Source organism: Clupea harengus, chromosome 7 (assembly GCF_900700415.2).
Source record: "Clupea harengus chromosome 7, Ch_v2.0.2, whole genome shotgun sequence".
In the NCBI taxonomy this organism is placed as follows: domain Eukaryota; kingdom Metazoa; phylum Chordata; class Actinopteri; order Clupeiformes; family Clupeidae; genus Clupea; species Clupea harengus.
Window position 1 is genome coordinate 17,203,114 of NC_045158.1, and position 21,470 is coordinate 17,224,583.

Consider the following 21,470-nt stretch of genomic DNA (forward strand, 5'->3'; position numbering starts at 1 on the left):
AGGTACACACAAGTACACGTTCATGTATACATACACACATACAGTATATACATAACATTTAAGCAATTTTTTAAACTTGTAAGGTCATAAATGTAAATCTACCGATTGCCCTGGTGTACCGGTATGTGCTTCTGGCAGTCATGCTGACAGAGTATTTTGAAATACCAATAATGGCCTTGGGTTCGAGTTACAGTAGGTTGAGTGACTTATAATGTCTTTTTGATGCTTGCATTGTGGTTTTCTGGTTGTTGTTCCAGACATTTCTTAGGAGTGTGGAGGAGACGCTGAACTCCACTGGAGCAGGCCAGGATGACCAGGGGCAAGGCAAGATGGATGATGAGGTGAACCATTCATTCAATTCAATTCAATTCAATTTTATTTATAAGGCGTCAAAACAATACAACAATTGTCTCAAGTGCAAACCCAGCTCCTATCTCTTTACTCAGCTGTAGGAAACCCTCATTTGCCTATTGCACTGCTATAAATGACTTGGTGACTGCACATAATGGAGAACTTAAAACTATATGCTATATGACACAAATCTCAGGGAATGGGTTACTTGTATGTAAGCTTATATGGCTATTAACAATTACTGCATATTATGGTGACTACCATTCGATAACCATTATATATTTGTCTTCATATTGTCCTCCATGTGGAATCTTGGGTAATGTAGTTTATCCTGAATTTTCATTTTTGCAGTCTCTGGTAAATGAACTGATAGAGGCAGTGGATAAGGTCATGGGTCATATGGTGAATAACCTGGAAGTCCAGTCTGAAGCCCCCGTTACCATTCGGGGCAAGTCTCATGTAGCAGGTCAGTGCCATGGTTCCTCTAATAGTAGCGTATTTGACTTCTGATGTATAATATTCCCTGAAGAACTGTCAAATTGTCTGTGTGATGATGATGATGATGATGACAAAAGAGTACTGCTTGGCAGTACTGACTCAAAAGTAGCATGGGCAATTGAAAATATTTTTCTAAGCTTTTGATCAGGATAGCTAAAATGTTATATATTCCCAATAATGTTCAATTTTGATTTGTTAAAGCATTTTATGACAAAAGTAGTTACGTTATGTTGCATTATAAAATTTTGTTATATTATTCGCGAAAAGTAAACATTATTTTACTGATAAACTATTGCATCATGGGGTTGTTCAAGGATATCAGAAATATCTAAGTAATTTATTCAAACACATGCATGCCCCTGTAGCCTTGATTTGTCAGCCCCGAATCATGAGTAAATTATGGTGTGTGTGTGTGAGTGTGTGTGTGTGTGTGTGTGTGTGTATGTCTGTAAGCATGTGATTTATAGAATGTTATTAGAGGGGTTAGTTTCCACGAATCACCATGGCAAAATGCACAGGACCATGGTGATATCTGGAGCCTCACATTGAGCAGTGGAGTGCTAAGAAAAACATGCAGCCCTCACGCGAGCCTGTGCTGCTCTTCCTTAGACACAGATAACACTACTGCTATCACTACACACACACACACACACACACACACACACACACACACACACACACACACACACACACACACACACACACACACACACACACACACCACTACTGCTATCCCTCCACACTGCTCCCCAAGGACGCACTTACTTGCTTTTTAAATCTTTAATCTTTTTTGTCTCTTCCTGTCCTCTACTTCTCTCTCATTTTTCAGCTTTGGTCAATCTCTCACTGTCTCTCTCTTGCTCCCTTGTTCTCTCAGTGCCCCCCCCCCCTCCCCCTCCCTCTGTCTGCGCTCCACTGGGCATTTTCTCTGATCCTCCCTCATGTTTGTGATAAGAGTGGTTCTACTGGGACGAATCCTGTGGTCTCTCATACTTTCTACTTCACTTGAATGCTAATTGTATACTAATCCACCCAGTGGAACACCATCGCTTACGGGATATGTCCATAACTCGACCCATACTAACACCAACACAACCCTAGATAGAACACCAGCACTAATTCTTATAATAAACATCTATAGCTTTGACCTATATCAGTGCTAGTAGCTGTAACTGGCATGCCAATGTTAGGAATGTTATGACCATTTATTTTAAAATATATGTTGAAATGAGAAAGGAAGTTGGTTTAATGCCTGATAAATTAAAAATATATATATTTTTAAAAGGTAATCAGATCGCTTGCAGTGAGGGAATATCATTTCACTACAACTTGCCATGTTATGTTCTTATGTGGAGAAAATTCAGGCGTCTGTTTCAGTGTTTTGCCAGTACAAGGGGTTTGATGAAGACATTCAATTTCTTGCAAAGATTTCATATTACGCAGGATGATAATTGACTGTAACCTACTTAAATGTTGTTTTTAGCATGTGTAATCTGTGTTTTTGTCTGGTTTAGGTTAAAACATTTGGGAAAGGGTTCTTGAAGACGTTATATACACATTGACAATCTGCCTGTAACATCATCTGTGTTGGTCTGTGTAGACTATTCCTTGATGAAGATTCCACAGAACTACAACATGCAGAGCTACAGGTTCCCAACCCAGGGCAAGAACTACATCTCTGTCCCGGGAGAAGCCTTAAGCATGCAGTGTAAGTAACATGAATACTAATATACACAAGTAACATGAATACTAATACACACACACACACACACACACACACACACACACACACACACACACACACACACACACACACACACACACACACACACACACACACATACATTCATACAAACACACACACATACATATACATATACATGCACACACATACACACAGGTGCATACCTACTTTTCTAAACTTTTGGAGTCTTGCACTCTCATGTTTGTAACATTGTACATATCCAAACACACACACACCCACACACACACACACATACATGCACACACACACACACACACAAACGCACACATGGGCAACTGCGTGAACCCTTTTTTGCTATAGTAATAACATTTAGTCTCCATAAGAGCCCTTGTCAGGAGTGAGGGGTCAAGCTGAAGTGCTTGTTGAGAAAATATTTGTTATGATACAGTCAAAGTCCCACAGAGAGCAGCAAAGGAATTTGTCACCGAGCAATTACATATGATGCTTCACTGCTGGAGCAGACTTACAAGTGTAGCTGTGTGAGTGAGTGTGTGTGTGTGTGTGTGTGTGTGTGTGTGTGTGTGTGTGTGTATGTGTGTGTGTGTGTGTGTGTGTACGTGTATGTGTATTTTTACGTGTGTAAATGTGAGTGTGCACTCCCATGAACTGCTTGAGAGATCAGGTCAGATAGTTAAACTGTAGACCTGGGAGTGTTGAGCTGCAGACAGAAATAGATGGTGCTCCACCATAGTGTGGCTGCCTTGGGGCTTTGAGCATCAGTCATTCAACTGCTACTGAGCTCAAATGGCTTTGCCGAAAAAAGGCAGAAATCTTCCATTGGATATTCTTCCTCTTCTTTATACCAGAGAACAAAATCAAAAGGACAAAAAAGAGATGTGATTTGTGTGTGTGTGTATGTGTGTATGTGTGTGTGTGTATACGTGTGTGTGTGTGTGTGTGTGTGTGTGTGTGTGTGTGTGTGTGTGTGTGTGTGTGTTCGTGTGTGTATGCACTTAATATGTGTGAAAACAGTAATTACTGCAGGCATAAAAAGGCTTGTTTGTTTGACTTTCTGTTGGGGTCAGATACTCTTGGCAGCACCTGGACCGCAACGTGGCCGCTCTACTCCAACCCGTTCAATAAAGCCCCTTTAATCAGCTATTAAAAGCCCATAATCAGAAATGGAATATAAATGTTACCACTGGCTTTTTAAAAACCTTGCGGCTTTATTTCTCTGCTGAGCTCGGACGCACGGTACACTTCATTAAAGAAAATCTAGTGTTGCTTTTATGAGCCAATTAAGTCCACAGAAAGCAGTTACAGTTTTCACTCGCCTCCATTTCCGCCATGGCCAAGGCTCGGTTTATACGTCTTCATAAAAGAAACACAGATGGATCATAACTTGGCACTTTCTCACAGCAGTAAATTAGTGAGGTAACGGGTAACCAGCCACTAGATAATAAGGAGCGAACCAGAAAAAAAAACAATCAGGGGATTGAATAACAGGTCCAGTTGACTCAGAATAAGTGTATTCATTTAATCATTTACAATGCACACCGGAATGTGGCTTGGTGAATCCGCTCAGTAAGAATTGTAGAATAGAGGATGAAAAACAATGAAGAATAGAACATAATAGAAAAATAAAAAAAGAATGGGATGTAGGGGAGGATTTAGATACTACAGTAACTGTTGTGCATATCCTGGTGTTCACTTGACTCCTGTGGATTTAATGGAATTGAAATGATGGAAAGGAAATCATGTGGAACACAGGAGCCAATGTGTTCGACCCACGAAGGAGCTCCTTTGCCCATCTCCTGTTTCGAACCTTCAGTGATGCAAAAGGACGTGCCAGTATTCTACATTCGCTTCTTTCAGTTGCGTTCAGTTGGTCTGTCCGGCCAGTCCGGCTCATGTTTGTGATCATGCCCTCCCAGGTCAGCCTTCTGAGACAGTGCTGTGGCTGTTTGGTCTGCGGGGGTCAGAGGTCATTTGGGCATGCTCTTGTGAAATGGCTATTTAGGTGGTGATATTTTAGAGCATGATTGACTCAGGAAGGGGAACAGGCTGTTCGCTCATTGTGTTATCGTTTGTGTTTACCTTTTCTTTTTTTATTGTTAGTGAGAGAGAGAGAGGAAGAGAGAGAGACACAGATAGACAGAGAGAAAGAGAGAGAGAAAGAAAGAGAGAGAGAGAGAGAGAGAGAGAGATAGAGAGAGAGAGAGAGAGAGAGAGAGAGAGGATATGGGAGTGTGCCTTGTATTATTTCCTGCAATAGCTATTATACCTCCCCACACATTCTTGTACTTACACAAACACAAGCACACACAAAAGCCAAGACGGTTATAAACGTACTCACAGCTATTCTGACCTACACACACACACACACACACACACACACACACACACACTCTGAGTCACACTGCTGTGTGAGCCCTCGGCTCCATCATTAGTCTTTGAGTGGCAGACTGCAGTAGCGTGGAGGTGATAATGAATCCTCCACTCAGCCGGGGCATTCCAGCAGCTCCGCACCACATTCTGTTGCCCTCAGCTCCCAAACACACCCTGGAACAGCCTCCCCATGACTCCCACCCCCACCCCATGCCTGGTCCTCCCTTCACACTCTCCCTCTCTCGTGTATCTCCCCCTCAGCCAAAAGCTCACCCGCCCACCATCTCCGTTTGGCATCTGACCCCGAGTACTGCCCTAGTAACCTTCTGCTCATCCTCACCATCCACACTCTTCCAGAAACTTCTTTTTTAATCCTTAATGTACCCTCAACAAAACCCCCCCATAAAAACCCCCTTTACCCACTCCTCTCCTTCCAAAAGACCCCCTCCACTCCTCTCATTGCAAGTCTTTGCCTCTGTGCTCCTAAATAACTCGAGATCCCCATCCCGATCTGCCCGCAAGACATTCCCAGTGACAGCCATGCCAGACCACACCCTTACTCCATTCCCAGAAACACCCCCCCCCCCAAAAAAAATCCCCTCCCTCACCTCACTCCCTCCTCTGCCACCGCCCCCCGCGCACTCCCACACCCTCCTCACAAATCCCATTGGACCATTGGCTCTCGCCTCTGACAGTTAACCCTTTCTTCAGAACACCACTATTGACGTCTCCCCCTCTTCTCCTCTGGCGTGTCTGGATGTGGGTTTGGTTGTGGGGTTGTAGTGGAGGGAGCCCAGGCCCTTAGGCAAGAGCCTGAGAAAACAACACAGTTGTGGGAGATCTGCGCTTTGTCTCTGCTGCTGTGCTAATGCTAATGTGCTAATGCTGACACGAAAATAAATGCATTTTGACTGCTGCGGTTTTCACTCGGGTCCTCCTTGTGCTTTTTCCCTGTCTTATAGCCCAGACCACCATTGTTGGCCTTTTCTACCACAACATGCACAACTACTACAAAGAGATAAGCCCTCTGAAAACCAGGTAAATACACACACAGACACACACACATACACACACTCACGGGCTATGAAGCACTATCTTGAGAAGAGATCATAACTGCACATCTACATAATAATTTGGTAGACTTTGCCCTGTCGTTTGCCTAGAGGGCTGTAAATAATAAATTAACCAGTTGGAAAATCAAAGAGCATCATGCTATCACCCATAAGCAGACACAAACACACATAGACGCAAACACACAAAGAAAAATAATTCTACAGTATTAAACACACATACACATACACTTTGTTCGCTCTCTGTCTCACAAACACATACACACACACACACATACATCCACTTGCCATCCCTCTCTCTCTCTCTCTCTCTCTCTCTCACACACACACACACACACACTTTTGTGTGGACGACCAGTAGTGACGAGGGTCCCTGCTCCCCTGGCGCCCGTGGTGTTTCCTGTGGTACATAGCGTCCGCGGGGGCAACGCTGTTATCAGTGCCCCCGTCTCCGCCTCTCCAGTCTACTTACCTCTGGGCTTACTGATACTCCCAGTCATTAACTGCCCCGATAAAAGCCGACCTCCACTCCTCAGTAAACACCAACCCAATCCAAACTGGCCCCGGGGCTCAGATCATGCTTTCAGTGGCGTGGCACAGCCTGAGACCGGTTAGCCGCCAACCTGGCGCTTTCCTGAGTATCACTAGAAAGCCTCAGAAGTGTGTCAGCTAGAAAGAGTTACTGTTTCGGTGGAGATTTGTGTGCCAGCTGGACTTTTCTCCGTTTGCTGTTTTTTTTTTTCATTTTTTTTAAAGAGCCAAGGGACAAAAGCATAATTCTTTTCTTATCTGTTTTTCGACGTTTTTAGTCAGTCTGTACAAACAGATGTGTCCTCCATCTCTTATCAAGAGGATCTGCAGTGCTTCTGTAACACACACACACACACACACACACACACACACACACACACACACACACACACACACACACACGCTCTCTCTCACTCTCTCACTGATCTCTTATCACGATAATATCCATGCATCTGTAGCACTAGGGTATCAGCTGGCACGCACACACACACACACACACACACACACACACACACACACACACACACACACACACACACACACACACACACACACACACACACACACACACAAACACACACAGACACACACACACTTATATGTAGAGGATCTAACGCATATCTGTGGCACCAGGCCGTCAGAAGGCTGATTCCACACTCCATCCCAGTTTACCCAATGCCCCAAAGACCCCTCTCCCTCAGCCAACCAGGGAGTGTGGCTGGTGATGAATGGCATGACGGGCGGGTACGATAGTGCCACTCTCCTGCCAGAGGTGCCCGCTGTGGGGCGTCACCCCTGTGTGGAGTGCACACTGTTCCCATAGGCTATTTTGCTCCTCTCTCCTTCCTCGCACTGTCCCTCTGTAGCGCAGATCCCTTCCCCTGGGCCTCACCTCTGGGCCTACTGTTAAAAGCCCACTTAAGTCTCACTGAAGGCACAGCTCTTTCTGTTCATAGTGAGGAATATACCTAGACAGGCTCAGCATTGGGTGAGTGGCCACAATGGGGGTCAGGTACTAGTTACAGGTCCTTGAGAGGCTTCCTTCACAAATATGTCAAATTGAGTAGTTCATTTATAAAGTTCTTATTAAAAGCTTGGTGACTATCACATAGTAAACCATCAAAAGAAAGGGCTATCTACTGCCCCGATAAACATCCACTTGCCATCCCTCTCTCTCTCTCTCTCTCACACACACACACACACACACACTTTTGTGTGGACGACCAGTAGTGACGAGGGTCCCCGTGACATACAATACAATACCTGTGACAGCCATCCAAACTAACAGCACAGAAACTGTGAAGTTTTGATTGATGACTGATTAGCATCCTCCTCTCACCCCTTTCCCTTCTCTATTCCTTCACAGGATCAACGAGGCATCAGATTTCAAAGAGCACAAGATCCAGGTGGCCAGCTTTCTCATCTCGCTCAAAGTGGAGCCGTCCCCCGCTCTGTCTGTCAACCTGTCCGAGGAGCCTCTCATCAAGATCGTGCTCACGCATCAGCTGGTAAGAGGCCCAATCAGTTTCTAACTCAAGTTAAATGGTATGTCAACGGCATAAAATCAAGAATGGGTCAAATTTAATGTGTGAAATACCATGTTTCAAATCAATGATATTTGGGTTGCTCTGCTCTGGATGCAAGGGCATACTTTTGGACATTTATGTCACTTTTAGCGTCATTATTTAGGTGTTAGATGTTCAGATTCATTTTTCCACATTAAACAATGTCTCCTTAAGTGAGACTTATGCTTCTAGCTGAAGTTGTGCCGAAGCACCTGTCTACAACTGTTTACATAGGCCTGAGTTAAGCGTTGATAACGCGTTGACACTAGGACATGTTTTCGGATGTGAAGAGTTGTTAATCCATCGAGGCAGCAGAAGTGTAATCTTGAGTGTCTCCAAAGGCCATTATGTCTATTTATTAGTAAACAGAGGAGCACCTAAACTTCAGTGGACACTTAAACAAACCCTGGAATGGATTTGGCTATTACATTTTCCAGATCTTTCAACATGACTCCAGGAAAAAAAGAAAGATTATGTTTTCGAAAAAAATAGCTTTCCTCTTCCCCCCCTCTCTTTCCTTTCTTTTTTTTATCTCTTCTTTATGTGAAAAGAAACTTATAGCTCAAGGACAGGAGAGCTTGAGAGGGGCCTTTCGCCAGCACAAACCATGGAAATCTATTTTTGTTCCCGCTAATCCCTACACATTTTCTTGCCCTCAATTGAAACATGTGGCTCACTGAAAGAAAAGCAATTATCGCTATTTGAACCGCTGGCTTGGGCTGCATTGAAAGGAACGATTACTTGGACTTACGAAGACTATGTTTCTCGCAGCGAGGGTTTTTAGTGGGGGACGTGACGGGTTGCCAGTTTTCCATGGGAAATGCTTTTGAAAATTGAAATGAAAAGGAACGATACTAAAGTTAAGTAATAAAATGTGTATGGCACTGACTATGGCCCCCTGCTAGCGCAGTAAGACCCGCAGACTTCCACTCTGATCCATCAGCTTCAGGGCTCAGCATGAATCAACCGCCAAATGACTCGAGGCCCATCGTCCAAAGCCGAGCCTGATGGCGTAAACACACTCAAACCTCAGAGACTACAGGGGAGACGACACACAGTGCGGCGTCATGAAACGGATCATAGTGTTGCAACATTCGCTGACTACAGCATTTAAGTCGCTAGGGACAGGGGAAACCGTAGATCCTAGGATATGATGTTATTCTGATACTTGTCAATGGATTTGTGATATGAGTACTGTAAGAAGATGTCAATGATGATCAATTAATCACAGACTTTGACCCACTATCCTGATTGCCATTTATTTTTAGCCATTAGCTCAATCCTGGGACAGAAAAACAAACCTTGCTATACAAGGCATATTCTGAAGGTAGACAAAATGCTCCTGTGTGATCAAGATGGATTACCATCAAACAGTATATTTTTTCTTCTCTGTTCCCCTCTTTACCACTATAAAAGAGTCGTGATTTGGATAAATCAAAAACATGCTGGCCTCCGTGAAACCATGGCGATGAGGTCTTTGTTTGGCCTGCCTTTCCCCCTGCTGTGAGTTCACTGTTTACACACAGGGAAGGCTGGACCCATGCCCACGCTGTGATTACTGTATTTATTTTAGCAGACACTGAGGGGTGAGGAAGAGAGAGAGAGAGAGAGAGAGAGAGGGAGAGAGAGAGGGGGGAGAGGAAAAGAGAGAGAGTTTAGATAAAAAGTCACACCAGAAGCATCCTTGCAGCCTTGAATCTGTGTGAATTTGACGTAAAGATGATAGAGATGAAGCATCAATAAAGATGTTGGCAATAATGCATGTCAGGAATCTGGACAGGAGTACATACGACTCTGGTATTTGATACAGGTAGGGTTGTGTGAGTTCATTTCTAACAGCTCTAGACAGAGGATTACTAGAAAAAGTTCAAAAAGATAATAAGTTGTAGAAACATAGTTACAATTCTTAGATGTCATAATTATGACACCTTAATGAATTACATTTGGATGAAAAAAGATAAGGTCTATGATAATAGCAGGAACAAACCTAATCCTAAACCTAAGAAAAGGTTAAAATGACAGATACCGAAGGACAATGAGGTAGTACGTTTAAGCATTAAGGCTTGTTGAAATAAAACAAGGCATTGTGTACATTTAAACTGGGTCAGGCTCCATTCTGATGGGCTGGTTGTAGCGCAACTGCGCAGGTGGTACCCACGGTAGACGATGTATTGTTAGCAGAGGCTGTGTGAGTGTGTGGAAAGCGCAGCAGGTCGCGGCTGCTCCTCCGTGATGCCCGGAATCCGCCGAGGCTGTGCCAAGAGTGAGGTGCTATTTTGGGAATTCTCTGGCTTTTGAGGGGAACAGCGGGACGCTTACCTCCTTTCCAAAAGTGGAGACATAGAGAGGGGGGAAAAAACGCACGCGGTCGGAGAGAGACCTTTTCCAGTCGCGCCAGGTTGGAGATTGTTGTCTAGCTCCAAAACACACTCCTCTACGGGCCTCTCACTGCCTCTGAACCTTTACACCTCCCCACAGAAAGCTGCTTTGGATCTGACCCTTCTCCAAAGGGGGCCACTGATACATGAGAGTAACTAACCTGCACACATTACTGCATTATTGACCTATATATTAGCCACACACACACATATACAGCACAAACACACACACACACACACACGCACGCACGCATGCATCCACACACATGCACACACACACAGTATTTCTGGAACATAGCTATCTTACTTCACCATTCTTTTCAGAGTGACTCACAGGTCCATGGTTACAATGGCAACACGCTGTGGTTATGTTGAGAAACAAGCATGTACACTTACATCCACACACAACTCCTTTCAGACATGCAGTGTCGACACACGCACACACACACACACACACACACACACACACACACACACACACACACACACACAGACACAGACACACACGCTGTGTCTGTGATTATCTTGCTTTTTCTGGCCCTCTCTAAGTCAAGCTCTCTGTTTCAAACTCTTTTGCATTGTAGGCCTCTCTCTCTCTCTCTCTGTCTATATACAGTATATACTGTATATCTCTCTCCCTCCCTCTCTCTCTTTCAAACATGATCTCTGTCTAGTTCTCTTTTCGCACTCACATCAATATTCATCCCTGCTAGCAGAGCCATGTTTACTGAGCTCGACATCTCTTCTGTGATTAAAACCTGTGAAACTGTGAGGTCAGTACGCTCAGTCATTAAACAATCTCAGGGACACTTGGACATTTTTTGCTGGTGTTGGTGCAGGTCTTTGTCCTGGCCTTTGTCCTGGCCTTTGATGCTGACGTAGTTGTAGTGGATACAGTGGATACTGTCTTTCTCTCCTGCTCTCTGGTTCTCACAGTGTGCTGTTCTGATAGTCTTGTGTAGTGCTGATAGGACTCTGTGTGTGTGTGTGTGTGTGTGTGTGTGTGTGTGTGTGTGTGTGTGTGTGTGTCTATGTGTGTGTCATTCTCTGGTTCTCACGGCGGTCTTGTGTAGTGCTGATAGGCCTTGGCCCCAGCTGTGATTTATGACTCTGGCACACGCTTGACAAGCGAGGGGGAGTAGAGTTAAACATTAATGCTCACAGAAAAACAGACTGTCTCCTGCCCTCTACTCAAATACTCCTCCTGTCTTCTCCTCTCCTCTCCTCTCCTCTCTTCTTATCTACTTACCTACTCCTCTCTGCTTCTCTCGTCTACATCATCTCCTCTCCTCTGCAAACCTCTTCTCTCCTATACTATTTCTTTCCTCCCCTTCTTCTTCCTTCTCTTCTCCCGTCTCCTCATTGATTCCCCCTTGTCTCTTCCGATCCTTTCCTTTTCTCTCTGCCCTCCTTCTTCTCCTCTCTTCTCCTCTCTCTTCTCCCATCTTCAGTTTAATCTCTTAAGATCTCCTCTCTCTGCTCCACCTCTTTTCCTCCTTCTCATCTTTTCCACGACCCCAACTCTGCCCATCTCTCCTTCACTCCCTCTCTTCTCCTCTCCTCCGGCTGTCTCTGTCTATTTCGGCTCTCTGCAGCGTCACATCCATGGCATGAGATGAAGAACTGGAAAAAAGGATTTCATAAAGAATGCCGGCGTTGTCTTGTGTCAAAATTGCAAGGATAATAATAAAAAGGAGTTTTGACAAGCTCTGACTGACTTTATAGGACCATAAAGCTTCCGTGATGAAGGCCACAAAGAGTGTACAAACTGTGTGTGTGTGTGTGTGTGCGTGTGTGTGTGTGTGTGTGTTTGTGTGTGTGTGTGTGTGTGTCTGTGTGTGTGTCTGTGTGTGTGTCTGTGTGTGTGTCTGTGTACAGTCACAGGTGTTGTTTTGAAAGCTGCCTCAAATAGATACCAGTAATGTTTTCTGGGAAGCCCACTCTGTCCTTTTAAAGACCTTCCTCCCTCATCTCCAAATCCACATAAATTATGTCCATTGTTGTGGTCCATTGTAGTGGTCTGTAACCTGGATGCTTGTTACAGTCTCTCAATCAGTGTACACATGGAACATTTCAATATTGCATATGTAAATATCAAACACATTTAAAGGGTATGATTTGTGAAAAATGTAAAGGCAACTAGCCTTAGCACAATACGAAACAAGGCGTCAGAATGATCTCTAAATCATAGGGCATGAAATCCAATAACTGAGATCGTCAATTAAGACATTCCTTGAGTTGTTCAGTATGAGTTTGCCACATGTGTCATGTAATGTGTGGTGTGAGTGTGTCTTTGTGTGCGTGTGAATGTGTGTCTGTGTGTGTGTGTGTGTGTGTGTGTGTGTGTGTGTGTGTGTGTGTGTGTGTGTACTTGTCCTATCTTTGCCCTTTATAAAGCCTTCTTGTGCGAGATTTACTAGATGGCTAACTCCAGTTGAGTTGGCAGAGTTGAGTCAGTATGAATTACAGATTAATTAAGCAACGACTGCTCGGGATAAACAGGAAAGAATGGCCTGAAAGTTGAACAAGAACTATGATCGGCAGTCATTTTCACATAATTTAGCCAGTGTTGGGTTCAGACCTTTTTTATTTATTTATTTTTTTTCACCACAATAATAAGCAGTCCTTTGAGAGAGAGGCTTTTTATAACTCCCCGTACACACCCAAAGCCTGTGGGAAAGGCTGCCTCAATCCATCGCTCTCTCTCTCTCTCTCTCTCTCTCTCTCTCTCTTTCTTTGCCTTTCCTTCTTTCGCTCATTCATTTTCTCCCTCTATCTCCTCTCCATTGTCACTCCCACCATCTTTCCCTGTGTCTGATTTTTTGTAGATGTCAATCTATCGTTGTCCCTCTCTCAACCTCTCTATCTCTTCATCCTTCTCTCTCTCTCCCTACCACTGCCTCTCTATCTCCCCTTCTCTCTCTACCACCCCCCCCCCCCCCCACCCACCCTGATCAGTCACAGATGGGCGTCTGGCTTATGCTACGTGCTCCGTGCCAGAAATATTGGATTGAGTCCCCTTTCTCCCTCTGTCACTAATTTTCCTTCTCTCTCTTCACTCCTCTGCTCATTTTTCAACCCTCTCTTTTTCCTTCTTTGTCTCATTCTATTTCACTCTATTTGTCTCTGGCTCTGTCTTTTTTGTGGGATTTGGCTCTCTCTTTTGGTTACTCTCTCCATACTTCTCTCTCTCTCTCCATACTTCTCTCTCTCTCTCTCCATACTTCTCTCTCTTTCTCTCTCTCTCTCTCTCTCTCAAGTTCAAATTCAAATAGCTATGGCATGACCGTTCATGTGCAGTGTGGCCAAAGCATAGTGTTGTATTAAAAACAACAACAACAACAACAACAACAACAACAACATTATTTATTTGCTTGTGGCGTCACTAGTGCAGGGGCCATGTGAAGTTCTGTCTCTTGTCCATATGGAGTGAAGCAGGCCAAGAGAAGCTCTCGCTCATCTCTTATACTCTCTGGCGGGATTCCCCTAAAACATCTCTTTCTGTCTTTCTCCTAATCTGTCTCTTATATGTTGCTTGGAATGGAGTGAATTAAGACAGGACAAATGCTGTGAAATGTATGAGATCCAAACACACACACACACACACACACACACACACACACACACATACACAGAGACATAATTGTCTGCCCTCTTGCATTTTACTGCATGTCAATAATCATTCAAAAGACCATGAGCAGCATATAAGAGCACAATGAACCTAATCACTCCTCTCTCCTGAGATCTCTGACCTCCGCTGTTACATAAGTGGGGGACGTGAGCACTAAATGTCAGTGCGTGGTCTCTCCCTCTCACAGACACTTCATAGCTCTCATGTTCTGCATGGCTTCTGACACTTCCACAAGTCTCTTTGTTTTAGGAGGAAATGCGAAATCCCCCAGACCTCTAGTGGATAGCACGCTGTGTTGTTCTTTAATGCTCCTGACGTCTATCAGCACCACCACACTGTTTCCACAGTCAGGCCTTCAGGGCTTAAACCACAGCTGCAAAACTCCTGCTCTCAGAGGCAATCTATCGCTCTCTCTCTCTCTCTCTCTCTCCTTCTCCCCCTCTGTGTTTGTGTTTAAGTCTGCACATGATTTTGTGCAAGATTGTATTCCTCATTTTGACTCCAAAGAACATAACGCTTTCAAATACATAGATGTACACTGAACTGTAACAGTACGCGAATGTTTACCCTTTAATTGTGCTTGGAATTTATTGGGTGTGATAGACAATGAGTAAGCGTGTGTGTTTAGATGAGTGCGTGGTGTGTTTATGCCCTGACTCACATTTTAATTCTTTATTTGAATCCACCTACCACATTTCCAACAAAAGGGATTCAAATGTTAACAGAGGTGAATTACAACCTTTAACACTCACTGGAACCGAAAACATTGCTTGCGCTACACACACACACACACACACAAACACGAACACACACACACACACACACACACACACACACACACGCACACACACACGCACACACACACACACACACACACACACACACACACAAACATACTTATGCTGTGAGTTCTTAATAGCCTCTGGACAAGATGACATCACCTGTGTCCTGTGTGCAGAGTTCAGAGCAGCCGGATGTCTCTGCCATATGATCTTTAAGTCGTAATACTCCACTCATTTACGCACACAGGCACTCACAGCAGACCTTCCTGTCTGATATATTAAGCTAGTTTGAGTGCAGACATTCATCCATTCCAATAAGGGTTATGAACCCAGTGTTCACTAACAGCACAGTCTGCAGTTTTATATCTGTATCTATATACACACACACACACACACACACACACAAATATCTGGGTTCTTTTTCATACTGTGGTGCATCCAGCATATCTGGCAAGTTTCTTTTTTGGCTGTCACTCAAAGACGACTGAAAGAGGATACATGTCTGTGATATTTTCTCTGTGGTACCGCTTTCTCTGACTAATTACCTCTCCCTGATGTGCTTTGTCACCAGCGTGTAGGAATCCTCCCTCAGCTGCTATGCTTTTATACATAATATTCTCATTCTTACAGCGTTTTCCAGTATTTTACGACTGGAACATGATCTTGTAACAGACTGACAGGATTTGGGTTCTGGAGGGTTGTTTGCTTTGATGTTTACATATAATTGTATGAATTTTAAGATTGTGTGCATGACGTGGTAATGCAATGTACATCGCACGGTGATGCTTTAAGCATTGTACCATCACATAAAAACTAGTTATGTACACTTATGTTACAACAGAAATAAATGTGGAATACATTGTCTGTGAACCCAAGTTGTTCTAAGACAGGGCCTCTTTAACTGGTCCCAGGTCAGTTGAGGTGTCATTGACATTCTGCAGTGATGATTACCTGACCTGGGTGACTGCAGTCTGGTCAGTTTTGGTGGAGATTGGGTTTCATAGCACCACTGAGCCCACATTATCCGCACACACACACACACACACACACACACACACACACACACACACACACACACACACACACACACACACACACACACACACACACACACACACACACACATGCATACATGTGTACACACATACACACACACATCAATACATGCGCATGCACGCACACATACATACATGTACATTCATAAACTAAGTCACTGATAGACACACACACATTCATGTAGTTGTTAGGCTCGCATTGACACAGACACACTGGTAGTCTGTCTTTTGTCATAGTTAACACTGACTGCACTAAATGCTTGGCTGTCACCCCCATCCCACCTTAGGCATCTGTTTGTGCTTTTCCAGAGTATATGTAACGTGTTCAGACGCACACTCTGCAGTTGTTTACTTCTCCTCTGGTTCACTTGTGCAGAAAGACAAAAGAAAGAAAAGCTAATGGGCTTATTTAGTGGATTGCTCGAAAAACACATGTTCTATGGGTGACACTGGAGCCGCGCCTTTGCAGAGCAGCATTGTGTTGAATTGGGTGGATGACCATTTGGACATTTGGATTGATTTTGTTGGTTTCTTTTTTTCCTTTGTTGACTCATTCATGGAAAAGTCCAAAGAGACATGCCGTCACTAAAATTTCAAAGTCAAACTACAGAAACGGGAACGGGTCTGACTTGCGTTTTGGTGCCGAATGCCTTCATCAGAACATAATACCTATAACAATCATTGGTTACACCCTGGATGTGAGCATTTATTTCATTTAATGGACCAGAAAGGCCATGTTTCCATCTAGATGGCTGTCAGAAGTATTCAAATCAGTTCCATCAGACCAAGCTTGTTCTGATTTTAGTGGGGATGGAAGCAGAGACTTTGATATCAGCCCTAACCTTTCACATATCTGGACTTAGGCACATCTCAGGGTCATCTCCAATTCTGGGTAATTGCCGCTTTCTGATGGAAATCCCTCTTTCTGATGAAACTCAATCCGGGTGTCCAATTTCAAGACGCTTTGACAATGAAGCATAAGTCAGCTTTAGTTAGTGATCTGTTCCAAAATAAGCAGACAGAAACCCTTTTCAGGATACAGTGTTCCACCCCACCCTATTTGCAAAGAATCAGAATGAGAGTCAGTACTATGTGATTCTCAGAAAAGGAAAAGAAATGGAATCAATAAATGGATCTCTAGAGAGGACGGTCAATGTTCACACCACAGAAACGACTCCTATACCCTGTCTAGACGTCCTCCGCCTATTCCGAGCATTAGTGGTTACTCACTGTTTGGAGTCACTTCAGAAAAAAAACCTGATAGCTTTGGCTTTTCTTAGCCTCATGTGCACACGTCCCATGATAGACAAACTCTAAATAGACAAGATATGTTTAGTCTGTCACATACGTATAGTTACAAACTGGTATATATGTATGTATGTAAATAAATTATTTTCTGTCTTTGTCTTTGTCTGATATGGAGAGCTTCACCGTCATGTGGACGTACCCGTGATGTTGCACATAGGTCAGTTCCAATGAGCCAATCTGGCAGGTGGGCATACAGTATTGTGATGAAGGCAGAGAGGGTGAAATCGTGAACGTCCGTACTCTAGTATGGTCACTGTTTATCCAGCTCATGTTGAGTGTGATAGACCTAGGGTTGTTTGTTGACTGTTTTACAGTAGGAATACAACAATTCCCTTTGTTCCCCTCTCATCATGTAGACGTCATTGTACCCCCCCCCCCCACACACACACACACACACACAAACGCTCACACACACACACATACTCACAAACACACCACACACAAAGACACACATCCAAATTACAGCCTGTCTGCTGGTGGCTGTAGATTAGAGAGCAGTGCCTAGCCTGACTAAGGGAGGCTGACAGATTGAGCGTCGTGACTTTTCTATTTTCTTCCGCTTGTCTTCGGCTCCTTCGGTGTTTGGGCACTGGAGCCCCGGCGCTGCTTGCTCTGATGGCTGGCATCTGGGCGCTTTATTTAGACTCCGCCGCTCTCAAAATACACACACCGCCACAGTGTGGTGAGCTGGCACCGTCTGGTAAACCACAGCCTGTGTGTGTGTGTGTGTGTGTGTGTGTGTGACAGAGATACGAAGAGAGAGGGAGTTTGTGTGTTTGTGTTTGAGAGGGAGGAACAGGGACAGAGGACATTTGCCTGTGTGTGTCTGTGAGAGACAGAGCACAAGTATTTGTGTGTATGTGTTTTGTATATGTGTGTATTTGTATGTTATTGTTACTGTTATACAGAGAATGTGTGTTAGTGTGTTATTTTCTGTAACATTCTATAAAATGACACATCCTATGTATCCAACAACCAGTAATTATTGTCGGTATCAGTCTCTACATCTGTTATGGCACAAAGCTCAATTCACAGAGAAAGCTCAATTCACAGCTGGCTCTGAGGGTCTGTGTGTGTGTGTGTGTGTGTGTGTGTGTGTGTGTGTGTGTGTGTGTGTGTGTGTGTGTGTGTGTGTGTGTGTGTGTGTGTGTGTGTGTGTGTGTGTGTGTGTGTGTGTGTGTGTGTGTGTGTGTGTGTGTGTGGTGTCCTCTTCTGAGAGCGGTGTGCATTCTGTCATTTGGCTGTGAAGTGTGTTATGGTGTGGTGGGAGCAGACTCTGGCAGGCAGCTGTTGCCATCATAGGACCATGACCCAATCCCAGGCCAGCATGCCAAGCGGAGCACGTACGACCACTGAACTTCAGAGAATTCACATCATGTCTCATTTAATAACTATACTCGACATCTTCCCAGCCTTCAGAGATGGTTCTCCACCAATTATGCCCATGTACTATATACCACACACCCTGACCTTAAATAAGTGTCAGGGTTTTGGCTATTGTGTGTAAATGTTTCAATAAACTGTAGTTAGAATGTAATTGATTGTCATTTTAGGTAGTCAGTGAGGTGGGAATATGTGTGCTTGTTTATAATGGTCATTTCTTTATCTCTAGAATATGTGTGTGTGTGTGTGTGTGGCAACAGGTGTATGTGCATGCAGTGTTTAAGCCCACCCTGCTCACCCCAGCGATCAGAATCAGAGTTGTTGTTGTCACCATGACAGCGTATTTGGGGGAGGGGGAAGGGGGGCTGGATTTCACACGTAACCACGGGTACATACCAGTCACCTTGAGTGGCGGCCTGACTCGCCATTGCACAAGCCTACTGCAAACCAACAGGCCAGGACCGATGATGTCATGGCAGCTCAAAAAAAGCCTCCCTCAAACAACAGAGTGGGGGTGAGGAGGGGAGGATGGGGGGTGGTAGGTTTGGGTTGCGTAACATCGCAGAGACAGGTTTTTGGGTTTGAGTGTCTGTGTGTGCCAGTGTGTGTGTTTCTGTGTCTGTATGTGTGTCTGTGTGTGCGCATACATATGTACCTGTGTGTGTGTGTGTGTGTGTGTGTGTTCGTGTGCGCACATACAGTATGTGTGTTGGTTTTGGCTCTCTGATGGCTGTGTGTTGTTCTCATTTTGTTCTGGCTTCTCTACACCTGAGGACTGGGTCCTAGCGAGGGGCTAGTTAAAGTTACTCTAGTGGTTTATTTAAAGATCTCTCGCTCACTTAATCCCAGTCTCTCTTTCTTTCTTTCTCTCAATCATCCACCACCGCCCCCCTCGCCGGCCCTATTCCTCTTTCCTACCTCCTAACTAATCTCTTTCGTTCCTTCCCTTCTCCCTCTCTCCCCTACCTCACTCCCTCTCCCTCTCTCTTCCTCCTTGGTGGAGGTTGAGAAGTGATTTCTAGAGCTCGGCATCTTTTGCGAGACCTCTGTTGTTAATAAGTGGCTGGAGCTCAGCACTCCTTTCTGGCAGGCTGTGTGTGTGTGTGTGTGTGTGTGTGTGTGTGTGTGTGTGTGTGTGTGTCTCTGTGTGTGTGTGTGTGGATGGGTGTGTGTCTGTGTGTGTGTGTGTGTGTGTGTGTGTGTGTGTGTGTGTCTGTGTGTGTGTATGTGATTGTGTGTGTGTGTGTGTGTGTGTGTGTGTGTGTGTGTGTGTGTGTGTGTGTGTGTGTGTGTGTGTGTTTGTGTGATTGTGTGCCGGGGGCGCTGAGGGACCAAAGTTAGGGAACAGAGCCAGACTGGGCCCCTACACACACCCCTCACTCTCTCAAAAACTCTCCCAAAAGACGGCAAGCAGTTCACTCTCACATTCTGGTCAGAGACACACAAGCCTTTAAAATGCCCTTAAAATTTGAAGACAGCTGCCAGCTGGTTTGTTTTGGTATAGGAGGTCCGGCCACACATTACGAATGGATGGAGAGGAGGAGTTTGAGCGAGCAGTGAACGTTTCCCATTCGGACATAGAACTTCTTGACTTTCCACTTCGTCTTCGCTGATAAATATAAAGTGATTGATCGAAAAGATCTGTGACAGGCCAGATCTAAAACTGAACACAGAATCAGAATCACTCCTTCAGGAGTTCCTGGGAAAGAAGTGTGCATGAATGGAGGGAGAGGATGAGTCTGCTCCCAGGGCTCCTCTGATGGGGCATGAGGTTAGGAGAGCAGACCTGGACTGGAGATGCAGAGGTTCTTCTGAAGGAGTCTTTCTGGCATGAGAAACAGACCCGCTTGCTGTTGCAATCAGGCCTTCTTTGTCAGCGCGGCTCACTTTTTCCCTGTCCTGAATCGACTCGATGTGGAAAATTAGCCTCGCACTCAATGGCATAATTTCATCAAAGCCTCTCTGACAGGGGAGAACAAATACCCTGGAGAAAGACAGAAAGACAGAGAGAGAGAGAGAGAGAGAGGTGGAAAAGAAAAGACAGACAGCGAAAGAGAGTCAGAAAAAGAGGGAGGGAGGGTGAATCAGAAGAAGAGAGTGAGTTCTTTGTTTTCTGTGGCTGTGTATCTCCTCCTCCTCTCCCCTCTCTCTCTCTCTCTCTTCCCTCTGTTTTCGTAGTAAAATGGCACTCGTGGCAAGGTGCCTCGTCTGCTCATCTGTTTTCATTTACCCACAACAAGAGCGTCAAAGTTCCTGAGCCTGAATGGACTGCTGTGCCATAGGCCCCCGAACCCTTAACACCTCCTCTCTCTCCTCTGCTCCACTCTGCTCCCCCGTCTCAGAGACTCTCCTTTCCTCCCAAAACCACTTATACTACTCAGTCCTCCACCTCTTTGCTCCTCTTTTCAACTCTCTCATTTCCGGATCCTGCTTCATCAGCTCCTCCTTTCACACCTCCATGAAGAGAGTCTGTTGAGTCGAGACTCCACTGAGAATGGATAGTAGTGATGGAAAAAAGTACCCCCAAAAATCTAACAAGTGAGCCAAGTGTATTTAGAAGGACTATCCATTAGGCTCACACATATGTACACACACACACACACACACACACACACACACACACACACACACACACACACACACACACACACACACACACACACACACACAGTGTGTTCGAGGGCAGTGTGAGACAGAGCACTTCGGACTGACGTCAGAGAGAGAGAGAGAGAGAGAGAAAGAGAAACTGGAGAGCCTGGGCCGTAGGTGTGGCCCTCATCATTCTCACTTTTTCCGCAAGGTAACTCAGCCCATCCTCACAAACA

The 21,470-nt window shown here is 44.7% G+C and overlaps 1 protein-coding gene across 4 annotated transcripts in view; it reads left to right on the top strand.

Annotated features, from left to right (window-relative positions):
- Window positions 1-21,470, top strand: part of adgrd1 (adhesion G protein-coupled receptor D1) — a 62,202-nt gene that overhangs the window by 21,771 nt on the left and 18,961 nt on the right. For all 4 annotated transcript variants that reach the window (XM_012828481.3, XM_031570696.2, XM_031570694.2 and 1 more), the window contains 6 exons: window positions 1-2; window positions 258-341; window positions 703-817; window positions 2,450-2,557; window positions 5,905-5,980; window positions 7,910-8,051. The exon at window positions 1-2 is cut by the window's left edge and continues 169 nt beyond it. In XM_012828481.3, the coding sequence (XP_012683935.2) occupies window positions 1-2; window positions 258-341; window positions 703-817; window positions 2,450-2,557; window positions 5,905-5,980; window positions 7,910-8,051 (527 nt within the window). The remainder of the gene's footprint in view (window positions 3-257; window positions 342-702; window positions 818-2,449; window positions 2,558-5,904; window positions 5,981-7,909; window positions 8,052-21,470) is intronic.